The 14,866-nt window shown below is 41.1% G+C and overlaps 1 protein-coding gene across 5 annotated transcripts in view; it reads right to left on the bottom strand.

Annotated features, from left to right (window-relative positions):
- Window positions 1-3,177: 3,177 nt before the first annotated feature.
- Window positions 3,178-14,866, bottom strand: part of MCTP2 (multiple C2 and transmembrane domain containing 2) — a 128,946-nt gene continuing 117,257 nt past the window's right edge. For all 5 annotated transcript variants that reach the window (XM_017742697.1, XM_017742698.1, XM_008640107.2 and 2 more), the window contains 4 exons: window positions 13,085-13,194; window positions 10,614-10,723; window positions 8,122-8,219; window positions 3,178-5,890 (listed from right to left, as the gene is read on the bottom strand). In XM_017742697.1, the coding sequence (XP_017598186.1) occupies window positions 5,822-5,890; window positions 8,122-8,219; window positions 10,614-10,723; window positions 13,085-13,194 (387 nt within the window). In that variant the 3' untranslated portion in view covers window positions 3,178-5,821. The remainder of the gene's footprint in view (window positions 5,891-8,121; window positions 8,220-10,613; window positions 10,724-13,084; window positions 13,195-14,866) is intronic.

Raw genomic sequence — 14,866 nt, 5'->3', positions numbered from 1 at the left:
TCTGTAGGAACATATGCTCTTTCCACTGTGCATCTTCTCTTGAAAATGAGGATGAGAGATTTTCTTTACTTTAGGAGGTGGCAGTACTGAGCAAGTGAAAAATACGTGGTTTTGCTGTGCAGATTCAGGCCCATAAAAACAGTTGCCCTATGTGACAGTGAGAGATCAAAGACCAGTCAAATCCCATGTTCCACACACAGTAACTAGGACAGAAGTAGCAGCAAGTTTGCTCAAGAAATAGAAATAATTTGTTTTGTTTCTTTTCATGTGATCTCATTAAAAACAAATACCCAGGGTAGGAATAAAGAGTAGTGCCACTAAGACACTCCCCCTTATATTCACTTACCAGTACGGAGTGTGAAATTGAACTATCCACCAGCATCTTTGAAGGCACGGTACCATTTACTGGTGAGCAGACTTTGCCCTGTCCTGAAGGTATTTGGATCCTTTAGGACTGAAGGAGAATTGAGGCTCATCATGCACTTGGAAGTGGCAGGCCGAAGTCCTTAGGTTTTATCATCTTCAGTTTGTAGATGACAGTTCAACATTTAATGTTTTATCCCACCATAAAAGTAACTTACCAAAATGCAGACATCAAGAGCAAAAAAATTATTCTTTCATCTGCTAGAAGTCTGATCACAACAAATGCAGCGTAGAGGGGAGATCCCCAGCTAGGCCGTCACTAGTTCCCTGGGGAAGCATTCCCTAGCACAGCTTTCCTACCCATACCCATCCATCTACCACCCAAACCAATGAAGGCCAGGGCCTTATGCTTCCTTCTTGGACTGAAAGCCACTCTTTAAATGTGCTGTCTGAGCCATTCTAGCAGACAATAATTAAAGAGTGAAAGGCAAAGTCTATTGACCATCTAAACCTGACCACAGCTGGCCCTGTAAGACCAGAACCAGATGTATGTGCCCAGTCCATGAGCCTGTCCTACCTTTCTTCTACAAGGAATTCCTCAAGAGTTTAGAAGGATGGTTGCACTAGGTTGTTGCACAGCACAAATTTCATGCCAGCAAATCTTCCAGCTCTTACTTTCCTCCCCTGTAAGAGGCACACCATCTTGTTCAGCCAAGAGGGAATTTGCAGGTGCTCAATCCAACACGCAGGAACCAATTGGCAACGTTCATTCACGTAAAATTTAACAAGAATCACCAGCCCTCAGGTTAAAGCCACACTGAGAATTTGAACTCGTGCCTGCCCAGGTGCTGCTGCTGTTGCAAACACTGAGACCTGGATGCCACCTCCTGCTTCCCCGTGCTCACTTTCATGATTTATGTCAGATGAACACAACTTTTATGCAAAACAGAATGACCCTCTAAATTGTCTTGAAATGCTGCATTGTTTTCAGTCAAAGCATCGCAGAGGAAAGTAGATGAAATCTTGTAATTTCACAAGGCTTCTTTTTCACTCCAACACTATTCCTAAATGCTTGCAAATATATACATTAAACATAAATATATCCTTTGCTCACATTTTCCTTGAATTATACAATTACTGTTGAGGGTCTTCGGCACCGATAAACTCTCAGGCAGATACTTTGTCCCAAAATCATATTTCACCTGGCTTAATTTACCCAAATTTGAGAATGATTAAAACACTCCATCTGCAACAAACTAACAATCATTTGGAGTGTCTCAGCTTCCTTCTGAGTTGGTAATTTTTAGGATGCAGAGGAGCAGATACTCTTATCAGACCTGTGTGATTTGCAGGGGTAGATGCACCAGGGCCCTCACATATGGAGTTTTACAGATAGAACAACACACAATATGAAATCAGAACAGGATTCACTACTAACACATGCCATAGTCTCTAAAGCCAAAGCTAACATTTCCAAAACAGTCTATCAGCTTAGTTAAAGGATGGAAAATCTAAAAGTTAAGGTTCGGTTAGAATGTATTTAGTCAATTTTTTAATTAAGGTACCAGAGAAGCCAAATTCCTTCCTGGTGTGAACCTACTGTTCTGATAGGAAAATAACTCCAGTTCCACTTGTGGTAACGCCTGCAGAATCAGGCCCTCCAAATTAAAAATAAAACATAGCCCCATATAGAGCGCAGGAAATTAAACGGCAAGCCTCTGTTTTCTAGTGGGACAGCCCAGTACATGGAGTGTTGTACTCTTACCCCAGGCAGGCAATTAGCAGCAGCCAGTTTAATTTCTAGAGGACAAGCAGTTTCCCTTCCCCATGCAGAGAGGTGCCAGGCACTGGTCTGCTGGGCAGGGCTCTCCAGTGGGATCCCTGAGCAGCAGGACAAAGCCTGGGCTCTCCTCTGCTTTGTGGGTGGCTCAGGAGGCAACTGAGGGGGAAGCAGAGCTGCAGCTGAAGGTTAAAACCGGAGATTTTCAAGCAGAGAAAAAGGAAAGGTGTGTGGCATTTCCAGCTGTGCTTCACTCAGTTGTTTGCTTGCTTCCCACAAAGTGTGTTTCAGTGATTGACTTTTACTAACAATGATCCATAGGGAAGCCAAGTCTTCAGTCCTATTCATGAATATTCCAAAAAAATGAAACCTTCAGCAGCACCTTGTGTTTAGGCAAATGTGAGTAAATATTGCATTTGCACATATATGTCAAACCCAGTTATTCACACACTGTACAGTTAGTGGACATGCCTCACATTTCCATATCTCCACGATTCTGCAATCCAAAACACCTGAAGTTAGACTGAAACTTCTGAATGGCTTCAGGTCTTAGAAATTTCAGACTGCAGATGCCCTGAAACGACTACCTTGAAGTAAAAATGCAAGTTTTTTATTTCTATGCTATACATTGAATAGATTAAAAATGCAAAGACTGGTAATTTGCACAGGGAAATGGACACACAGAGAGATATTCTTGCTTTAAGAATCACAAGAGAAATCTGAATATAGAGCTTGTTAAGTGGGCTCTGCAGTAAGTGCACATAACCCCCTTTTCCTTTAACTAGAGTCTAGAAAATTCCACTAAAGAGTTGCAGGCAGGTGGGGCAAGGCTTTACCTCATTTTCTGCTGCAGCAGAAGATGCACTTACACTCCTTACTCCAAGCAAACTCCAGTGTTAATTGTTACACTGCACTGCCAAGGCATGTACTTGCTTACCTATATATTACCAGTAATATTACTAAATATTATAGCACAGTATTTTGCAAAGAATGGGAAACATATCTCCTAATCCAGATAAATTAAAGGCATCAGCTTAACCTCAAATGTTTATTGCATTTCAAACAGTATTTATCAAAACAAAGAGCTCACCACAACAATATATAGGTACTGGACCACCCAAACCCTTTCATTTGGTATGTCTCCAGCCTAACAATTAATACAAATTATTCTGAAACCAAACATATCTACACCAAAAAAAAAAGAACAAAAAGACATCACCCTGTCTCCTGAACAGAAATCAGTTCCATGTGGAAAAATCTACAGAAAACCGCCCCCCCAAACTGCTAAAGTATCAATCTGAATTTCTGAATAAATAAATAGTTTTTCCTGCAGTTGAATGTTTTCATTCAAATCAATGATCAGATCCCACACGCCTGCTTAAATATGCCTGACTTTGGTCCTCACAAAATGACAAGATTACAGTATGATAAACCAGATGATAGTTTTAAGCGAGACAATGAGGCATTGTTTACAGAGAAGATTGAGAAACTGGTTTAACAAAAGGGTTCCGTGGACATCCATTGTATGTACAAGAAGGAGATTTACTGGAGATTTTGTAATTTCTACAAGGCTCTTTCCAACCAGCTTCATTAAGTTGAAGTAAATCAAATCATGCAGAGATCTGGCTCAGCCAGAGAGACATGCCGGGAAAGATACAAAATGAAGAAGAACAGACGCAAGATGATAAGCTTTAGAATCTTTGGCATTTTTCATAAACATTTTCAAGGTTTTAAAATCTATATATTCACCCATTTTCCCACACACACTCGCCTATAAATACATTATACATGTACTCTTTATACACAACTCTGTATATGTATGGGTACACAAGCACACGTGCAAACAAAGAGGCATTTTTGTGGCTTTTTAAACCAGGATAATATTTCCTCAATCCTTCCATTTGCAGCTACACACAGCTTTGCATGAGCAAAATACATTCTTTAGCCAATCAAGTATATGAAAATGTGCCTGTCCTTATTCAAAGGCACAGTGGGACTTCGAAAAATAAACTTATGAAAAATTACTGAATCTGGCTAAAAACCCAGTGGAAGATAGGCTGCTGTTAGTTTTCCTTCTTCAAATTCCTGCAACAGGCCCACAAGATTGTGCTATGGAACCACACACAACTCCATCTGGATCACCAACCCATAAGCAAGGTTTTAACCATTTTACCTTCTATTAGATGACTTTCAAAGCCTTTTTTTTTTTTGGCCAAAAGAATCTTATCTCTCAGGTTTCTTTATTTCTTTGTACTGTCAACTACCCCCAGGGAATGCTGGTGGTAATCCCTATCCCTGCCTGGGAATCAAAAGCAACAACTCCAGCTCTCGTGCTACCAATGACTTGTGGTGACAAGTCACTCCCAAAATGTCCCACAGCACCTAAAGGACTGAGGGCTGCGGTATCACCAAAATTAAGCAGGTTTTACACATGATTCTGTGTTTTAGTTTCCCCAGTCAAACAACTGGGGAATGACGCTGGTTTTCTGAAATATATAAAGGAAATGCACAATTGCTAAAAGATTGGTAAGCAAGCAAGAAATCCCATTCTCCTCAGAACACAAAATGGGGTCCTTTCTTCTGTCTTTTCATTTCTCAGTTTCCACTTGACTTCACTTTCGGGTCTTCTCCTTGTGAACCACCAGGAAAGACTGCAAGAAGACATCAGTGGTGGACCAAAGCCTGCACACTATTGCACAACCACATCATTGGGCACGTGCTCTCTTTCTGCACAAGCACTTGTTTCTTTAAGGCTATAAAGTGTTTTTTTTCTCTCTGTAGTGTTGACCCCTCTGGATTTAGACAGGAAAACAACAGCTATGCTGAAAATATCTGATGAGATGGAATTATAAAAGGCAAGCCAACAGAGTCTTTTCAGGTCACTGAGTTAGCCTTTTCTCTTAATCCTTTCATGGCATAACGTTTTCATGCGTCCATTGCCAGCAATGGATCTCCAATGATTCCAGTATACAAAGAGTTAACCACAGGCTGGGCTTTTAAAAAAAAAAAAAGAAGAAGAAGAAAAGAAAGGGGAAAAAAGGAAAAAGAAATACCCACAAGTGCTGGATGAAATATTGAGATACTGTTGGAGCTCCTAGCTCTTTCTGCTAATTATGATAAAAAACTTTTTTAAATGTACACTGCTTGAACAGAAGATGGGTATCAAAGACTCGTTAATTCAGAGCTTAAACCTTTCTAGGCACAGTGATTTAACTCAGAAAAGAATAGCTTTCATATCTTAATGTAAATCTGTTGGATATGTTAAAAACTGGTTCAGAGCATCTCCTCACATCAGCTCAGCTGATCTGCTACACTAAGCAGAATTATCTCTTCCTACATAACACAGGGAGTGCTGCCACATCCAGCCTTGTCTCTACAATCAACAGGAAAAAAAAAAAGAAAAAGAAAAGGTGCAGTTGCACCATCCTCTCCCATTCTCCTCCCCACCCCGCAAACTAATTCATGTTTCACCTTGCTCTTTTTTGGGACTCCATGCCAAAGAGACAACCCAGAAAAGAAACCCGAGATAGGTGTTTATCAAAACCCACATCTTCCAAGAAAGAGAAAGTCTGTGGCAGTGATCCTAGTGTTGTTCTGAAGCAAGGAGGAGGAGAGGGGTGCTGTGTGTGCACGCATGTGCGGGGAGGGAGATGCTGCATTCCGAAATCCCGCTGCATCCTATAGCGCGCTCCACTTCTTCCTGATGGGGCTGGAGCTGCTGTATGGTTTCAATTCAGCGTGCTGCACCTGTAAAAACAAACAGACATGACGTTTGCACTTAGGTAACTCTAGCTCACTACAGCGTGTGTTAATGGCTCCCCCAGGACAAACCAAGGGAAACTAAGGAAGGTTCAAGAGTAATGAATCATTTTCTAAACACAGGAACATGGGGGATTAATTGCAGGAAGGATTTGAGAAGTCATGCATCATTTCTTGAAACAAAAATATTAAAAGCAGATTTTTCTAATGAGATACATGGGGTTCTACCTGATTTCAGCAATGTAGGCTAGATCTTTTGGGTTTGTTTTGGTTTGGGAGTTGTTTTTCTTATCTTTCTGGCATTAACCTATAAGTTTAATAAACTTCTCTCAGGAGTCTCAATTCAAGTGGTTCCCAATAGACAGTAAGATGACAGTTGTCAAAACCATACACAGACCTTGGGATGCTGAAATACTTAATCATTTCAAAAAAGGAAAGTATTCTCCCAAACAGAACCTGGACAAAGCTACCTCCACCTTTCAAAAAAAAAAAAAAAAAAATCATATACAATATAATGGTTAAAACACGTGGTAAACTGTCAAGGATGGTGTAATCTCCAAATTGTCTGTTGTGCTAGACAAAAGTATTCCCACTGAAATCATGGGGAAAATTTGGCTGAACACGCCATCTTTTTCACTCCTCCTGTCTTCTGTCCAACACATGTGGTTGTAAATGGGTACTGTACAGACAGGAGTAATTTCTAACTCATTGCAGCACTGCAGTCAAATGCTGATGCACTGACAGCACGTAAAACAAAGCAGACAGAGGGGCTTTGGAGCTTCCATAGGTGATTTGTCCCTGAAGTGTGTGGCTGTCACTGTTTTCAGAACTAGTGGAAAACTCCAGGGTTTGTCCCATCCAAGGAACTTTTATCATTCCTCCCATAGAAAATGGTGATCATTTACTTTGGAGAGCTCAAAGGGTCCCAGTATGACAGAAACCACTCAAGGAAATGTTGTAAGTGCAAATGTTAAATAAAGCATAAATAGAAAACCAACTTATCTTTAAATATAAACACTTAAAGGGCATATGCAAACCATCACTGCAAATTCAGTGGCCTCTACAAGAGCAAAGACAACAAATAAAAATACACTGAAGCTTAATGGCCCTATGATTGTTCCGGCTTAGCATTTTTCTTCCCACTAGTCTATGGTGAGATTTCTTTCCAGTTATTAGTGCTGCCACCAATCAGTCTGGTGGCCTCTTGAGATAAATGCCACCAGAAGCTTTTTCCAACCCTGTTTCTACCAGATGCCTCAACAGTGCATGTGAGCAGTTCAATTTCTGTCTCCAACAGCATAAAGTCACTATAGGTGAGATTGTGATTCCTTTATTCCCAGCGAGCAGCACCTCACAGGAAAAGTGCCAGGATTCACAGAGAAAGGTACAATGTCAGAGGGATCCAGGGCATCAGGATCAGGGCCTGGGGACACAGATTCCAGTTAGTTAAAACAAAAGAAAGAATCCTTTATATTGTGTGGCTTCATTACCCAGCAAGACTATTTTCCCTCCTCCAAGAGAAATAAACAGATCTTGACATTCTAAAGGACTTATTGTTCAAATAATTTCCAGGAAGATAGGCGAGATTGCTGAAGACAGTATTGTTGTTTCAAAGAAATGGGAGAAGAGACAAGACTTGACTGAAACTGAGGGAGGATAGATTTTGGTTAGATTAAAACTTATAATTCCATAATGGCAGAAGATTGATCTGATCGACTCTGGAGTATTTTATACACATTTCAGGTTTTCTTTAAAGAAAAAGATGAGCGGGGCATTGTCCAAAGGAGGCCTGGAGCTCAAGCACAATGTCACAGAAATAATTCCCCCCATTCCTCCCCCTATCTTAAGAAAAAGAAGAATTCAGTAAATCCTTTTGGATGGTTATCTCTATCAAAGAGACTATTTTTCTCCTCCCTCTGTACAAATACCGGAGCAGAAAGGTGACGAAAACCATAGCTCAGTAACCACGCTGAGTGATTTTCCAGATCATTTTTAAGTAGGTCTTTTCAGGATAATTTTTCTGCAATCATTTTATCCTTCTGACAAAGGATTTTGGCTCCCCTCTCTTCTAACACTCTCTCCTCCTCCCTCTGTGGATTTTCCCCCGATTCCTTATCTCCGTTATTCAAAAGTCTTTGGCATTGTATTCCCAAACGGAGCACCCAGCCGCTCTCAGTGTCACTCCTTGCCTCTGTTGGCTGTGGCCATTCATTACTTACCTTTTGAACATCAGATGGTACCCTGGAGAGGAAATCTAGTAGCTCATTATTGTCGATGGCGTAGGGATTTCTAAGCCTCTTAGTAAATTTATTTATGCCTAGGATAAAAAAAAAAAAATTAAAAAAAATAAATAAAGGCAAACAAAATAATACAACCCTTTTCTGCTCCCTCCCTCTGATTTTTTTCAGGCAAGGTGAAAAAGAGAAGGGGAATTCAGAAGTAAAAATTAGTGTGAAAACCTTGCCTCAGACTTAAAGTCACACACATGTTCCCTGTCACATGGAATCACTCACAAGTTCCTCCTGGAGGAAGTAGGGGACATTATTGATAAAATATTTCTCTACTTTCAGGATCATGTGTTGCCAACAAAGTGGTGAAAAGAGACTGCAGCATGAATTCATTCTGGGGGATACTCTTGGGAGAATACACACATTTAAAATCAAGTGTTCTGTTAAATCTGCTACCCTACATGACCAAAACATCCCCTCTCCTCTTGCCCAGGCAACTGGAAGACCCTGAAAAAAACTGGGCAGGAAAATGGCTTTTTTTTCCTTCCATTTCTTCAGAAAATGGAAGTTTCCCTTCCCCATCCATCATGGCTTATCCCCTTTTTGCAGAGCCACATTTGCCAAACTAGCCATATTATCATGCTATGGGACATTGTAAAACCTTATCACAAGGTTTACTTCAGTTTGATCCTTGTGTGAATAATTTGGCTTATTAACTGCAGCAATAGCAGTCCACCTCCATGGACTTAGGTATGTTTCAGTTGGCAGAGGTGGTCCCTAGTCTGGACAGAAGATCCATGGGAGCGTAATGTTCATTTTACTGTGGAGTTCATAAGGTCTTCTCTTGCCTTGCATAAGGTCTTCTAGGTGAAGATAATCAGCTAATCCATTTTAAAGAACAGCAAAAAATTCAAATGTTGATTGCCTCTGAGGTTCATAATATAGCATTCAATTCCATCATGCCCCTGTCCAAAATCTCATCGTGGTTTCCCTGAAAGTGATTTCAAATGTGATGGCTGCTCCAGCCTTCTCCTCTCCCTGAAATGTACCTGCTTCACATCTGAGATTCAGCTTTTAAGCCATATACTTGTAGCAAAATGACAACACAATTTTCTGTGTACCTGATTTTTTAAAAACAGAAAATACCATAAGGTCTTTTGAGGCCTTGCCACAGGGTAGTTGTTTAACATGTATCATATTTGAAGGCCCTGTCACTCTGGATGATGTTGAACGGATGTATAGTTTTCATGTACTCACCATGTTTTCCATACAAGAACAACAATATTTTGTTACTGAACTTTTTACTCCCAGCAATTTCCCCCCTTTCCTTTTGCCCTTTCTTTTGTTTGATTTAATCCTTTATTTCTTTGTTGCTGTTGCCCAAGAATGGCTTTTTTTAATGCCACCTTCTCATTCCCTCCCTTTTCTACATCCAGGAGAGCCAAGACAGCAGCTGATGGCTCAGCCCCAGGGGTGACAGGGGGTCCCTACAACCCAGAGGCACATCGGGGCTGAGCTTCTGCAGGTCAGTGAGGATTTACCTGCACTGTGTTCTACCTCAAGGTTGAGGCAAAAGTTAGCACCCTAAATAAGACAGGAGGCTATCTGGAGATGTAGAAAGTCTTCAGCAGCTGGAATCATAGAATGGTTTCAGTTGGAAAGAATCTTAAAGACCATTTCAATCCAACCCCCCCACCACAGGCAGGGACACCTTTCACCAGACCATGTTGTTCCAAGCCCCACCCAACCTGGCCTTGAACACTTCCAGGCCTGGGGCACCCACAGCTTCTCTGGGCAACCTGTGCCAGAGCCTCACCACCCTCACAGTGAAGGATTTCTTCCTCATCAAATCTAAACCTGCCCTCTTTCTGTTTAAAGCCATTCCCCTTTGTCCTATGCCCTTGAATGCCATTTCCTTCTGTGAAAGATGATCTCACATTTCTTCATAACACCACCAGGAAAGTTTTAATTTTTAAAAGCTCCTCTTTTAGTTCATGATGTATCTTCATACAAATACTTTCTGACCCATGGCAAAAGGAGATGCTCAGTGTGTCCCACTGGGCACAGCCTGTCCTGACTGCCAGAATACTCAGACCCAAAAGGCTCCCAGGGTCCAAATCTACGTGGTTCAGCTCTGCAAACACATCTTGTCCACTTCCTACCATTTCCCAGCTGGAGGGCTCCAGCTCCAGGAAGCTAATTACTTTCCTGCAGAAGAATAATAACACTGAAAGTAGCTTATCTAGGCTAATGCTCTTCTTGTGGTGCTGTTGGAAATCCATAAAGAACCCTAAAAAAAGCAAATTATCGGATAACCCAGGGGGGAGAAATGGTAATTTTAAGAAGTTCATAACATCTTTATTCACCTCGAAGCAACAGCACTTGTTTGTCTGTGTAACAGGTCATTTAAAGCTTGTTTGATTTCATTCTGTAGACATATATTGTATTTATCTCATACAAATGAGACACAGTGGAGTACTTACCCCAGATTAAAACAATGTACCTCAGTGGTATAAAATACAATATAACTGTTGCTGCTGCCAGGACCAAGCAGGCCAGGACAGAGAGGAAAGGCACCGTCCAGTTGAATGTGCTGGAAGGAAAAAACACAATCCTTCTCAACATTTCTGGTTTTGGACACTGTTTGTGCTCTGCTACCCAATAATAATTTAATGACCTCTTTGCAGTGCTTGGTGCAGTCATGTATGCTGTAAATTGCAGACCCTTTGGAAGGTGGATAAGCAGATTCCTACATCTGGATGTTATAACAGATTAAGGGAGATATCTGAGAGGCAGATATCATGACAAGGAAAGAGAAGAGGAACCCTGGGGAGCTCAGTGAAGTTGTTAGGCGTGTGAGTTGTTTTTGTTTCTTCTTCTATGTGTTGCACTTGTTACACATCTCTGCTCGCCAGTCAGCTCTCCATTATTCATGAGCAGATTATCTGATCTGGAGACGAGGCGTGCCGGGGCCGAGCCATCGGAGCTGGCTCCGCTGGGCCACACTGGAGATGACTCGAGATGAGTGCCAGGGCACGGCTCAGGCGTGGCAGGTAGCCAGAGTCAACCCTGACAAGTAACTGGCACTGGATTAACTGTGGTGCTAAACTGTGAAAGAGCAGTTCGAGTAATTTCTCTGTATGACATTAGGGCCATAATATTCTATATAAATCTGTCTACATATATATACAATTTCTCCTATTTCTTTTTACATTTTCAACAATTCCTTACTCTACTGGATAAAGGAGGATGACTTGGATAAACTGTAGTAAGCCAGCAGTAGCCCAAGCTTCTGCATTCCAATAATCCTCATCAGATTTTTCCCAAGAGGAGCACTCTTGAAAAACTCAGTTACTACAGCATTTCAGGCTTGGCCACATTATAGTGAAAAACAGGATTTTATTTCACTCAGACCTCTCATCTGCAAGTCAGTGATGGACTTAAGGTGAGGATCTACTGCTAACACATCTTTGAAATTCCTTTGTCCCCTTGTGCCTTTTTAAGATATAACCCTATGGCCTGCACCAGATGTTGAGATACTTGGACTGCAAGGATGCCAGTTAGACCACAGGTGGATTTATGGATCTGGGCATCTCTGTTTCATACAATCTGCCTGCTGACTTCATCATATCACGGGGAGTAGAAAAAAGAGAGAACAAATCTGGACCACTTATCAGGCTATAAAATAAGACAAACTTCCCTTGACAGATAAAATTAATAGGACGCTTCAAGAATTACATTTAAGCTTCAATAGACATACTAAATATTAAGTAAAAATAGGTGGGAGAGGACCCATCATTATCAATCAATGTAGCTTAAGCTAAAGTAAAAAAAAAAAATAGCAAAACAGCTCAATTGAGTTAAACTATGAAAACTCCCCATGATTGTGTAACTGGAGTGACAGACGGAAACTGTAGCACAATTCAGTCTGTCACTTACAAAAAAAACTTTGATAGCAATTTTTTAATGGCACATCACTGCCGAGCTATAACAGAATTCTTCTGAAATTACATCGGGCGTCCACATTAATACCCAATGTGTTCTTTAAGATCATTGTTAACAAAATGAATACAAGAATTAATAGTGTTTAAGTGCTTTGAGTCTTCCTGCCATGCAGCTGGGCAGAACAGTGCCCTGTTCATAGACTGGAATACATCTTTGGGCCACTTCCACCCCAGCTGGGGTGTCCGGCGTGGCACCACAGCACATGCGGTTGCTGTATTTTTAGCTTGAACCCAGCTCCTCATTAAAGTGAGGCTTGGTCACAAACCATCACTTTGTGTTCAAAACAGAAGACAATATGGATCAATTAAGCTCCAATAAAGACTGAGTTATAAAAGGTTTGTGTGTGTTTGTGTGTGGGATTTTTTTTTTTAGGCTCTTCACCTCCCTCCTTTGTAAGGTCAGGAATACCCTCAGTGCCTCCCCCCTTGCAATGAGACCCTGAAAACCCCCTTTGGGCTTCCTCGTGGCACCAGCAGGAAGCAGACAGCTCAAAATGGTAAAGACAGAAGAAGATCAATGTGTTGGCACAAGTGACTGGTAACCCCTGCAGCCAGGTCAGGATGGGGAGGGCGTGGGAAAGGCAACACTGACCATCAGGACCTACTTTCTGTAATGGGACTGAAAATAAATGCCTGACGCTTTTGTGCCCACATCTTCAAGCAGTATTTGTGGCATCCATGACTCCCCACTCCATCACAAACAAGCAAGACCAGAAGTTCAGGCAAACATGAAAGCTACATCAATAAAGCTCATGGCTTCTCCTCTTCTCTGTGCTTTGCAAAGGTTTTTTTGGAATAAAAGACTGTAAGTGAACAAGCAGTGGTGGGACTGGCCAGGCTATCCTGCTGCATGTTGCATCATTTTTGGAGCAAGACATTTACTCCACCTTGATCCTCCTGGTTCTGCTTCACTGCAAATCATGGCTAAGCAAGAAAAATGTATTACTTACTTTTTAATCCTCTCTCCAAATGATGCTATTTCTTCCAGGATGCTTTGAACAGCTATGATGATCTCTTGGACCATATGGATTCTCTCAATTAGCCCCTTTTTCTCAGATTCCTAATCAAAAGAAACCAGAAAACCAAAACTTTTAATAATTTGCTAGGGTGTTCACAGATATGTGGTGAAAGTAAGATTTCCAGCACTGCTGATCCATCCATGAACTCAAGTATTTCACTGAAGGAAGGAGAGAACAAACACTCTGGGTTTATCACACAGAACTAACATTATCTGTATAGATCCCCGTATTTTCTTCCTTTTCCTCAACACATGCACAGAGGTTTCTTCTCCTTCTAACACAACTTGACTGCAGGATCTCCACCAGGATTTCACACAATTGGATGCCAAAGCACAAGAGGTGCTGAGCACCTCTGGTGTGGAGTGCTGGCCACTCAGTGCTCCTCAAGAACAAAAATATTCTTGTGCAGAACTTCTAAATATCACTTTCCTGAGCTTTGTAGGCTCCCCACAGCCATGATGTTTTGTGTATATAAATTAGCAGCAAGACCGTGAATGCAATATTTTTTGAACATTCTGTATACAGAGACTTATTCTTTTACTGGAAAAAAAAAGAATCAAAGGAAAAAAATGTCATTTTCCCTTTACATCGGCCATCTCAACTTCATTTCTTACTGCTTATTTTAGGCAACAACATTACAGGACATTACTACACATGTGCAGAAATAAAAAGGAAGCACAGAATGAATTAAAAATCAAAATTACTTAAATCAGGCTTGAAAACCAGTATACAATTATCTGCATTCAGCATTTCTTTGCCAGCAATCTAACACACATACAGGCATGCAAATTGGTGTGGTTGCAGATATTCTAGCAAGAAATCAGCAAAACATTCACTTATTACAAAATGCAGAGCCCTGGACACTGATTTCACATCACATTTAGACACTTAAAAATCACTCCAATTTACAAAAAAAAAAAAAAAAAAAACCAACCCAAAAAACCCGACCCAACAAAACATTTTAAGCTGTGTTTTAACCAATCTGCTCCCAGAGAGGGGAGATGATGGCAAAGAGTATTTTGTATTCCTGTTCTCCATGGTCCACACCAGTCAAGGTAGAGGAGAGGGAGGGTGGGAATGAGCAAGGGCCAGAGACATTTGCAGCAACGCTGCTGCAATTCTGCCTCTGTGTTGTCATCCACATTATTCCTCCATGCAGGACAGGGTCAGAGGCTGTTTAAAGTCACACAGGGCCACAGAGGTGAGGGCTCTTGCTACAGAATTTTGGCACTACCATGCTGGGACAGAGTTTGTGTGCACCTGAGACAGGGCACCACTCTAGAGAGCGTGCTGGAATAACCTGTGACCCACCCTTGGATGCTGAGAGGCAGGCACGGGAATGCAGCCCTTATACCACTTTGAATTACTTACTGTCCATTTCTCTTCCCAGTAATTTTTGAGTTTAAAAAGCCAGCCAAAACCACCATGGAGTTATCAAGCTCCAGACATTTGAATATTTGCCTTTAGGTTGCAAGTCAGTGCACAATGAATAGAAGCAGCATTTTAAATAATCACACATTTGGGTGTGAAAATGAGTATTTTTACATTAATAAAACAACCAACAAAAATGAAACCCTTGGGGTGTGAAATAACCCCAGAACAAAATAAATAAATAAATAGTCAGTTTATGTGAAAATAGCACCAAAAAGTCATTTTCACACAGCTCCAGTTATAATCTCGTTAGGCTCAAATGTAAATGACACATTGAAATTA

Source organism: Corvus brachyrhynchos, unplaced genomic scaffold (assembly GCF_000691975.1).
Source record: "Corvus brachyrhynchos isolate BGI_N302 unplaced genomic scaffold, ASM69197v1 scaffold97, whole genome shotgun sequence".
NCBI lineage: Eukaryota > Metazoa > Chordata > Aves > Passeriformes > Corvidae > Corvus > Corvus brachyrhynchos.
The sequence above is the reverse complement of the archived record's forward strand: the minus strand, read 5'-3'. Positions and strand labels throughout refer to the sequence as shown.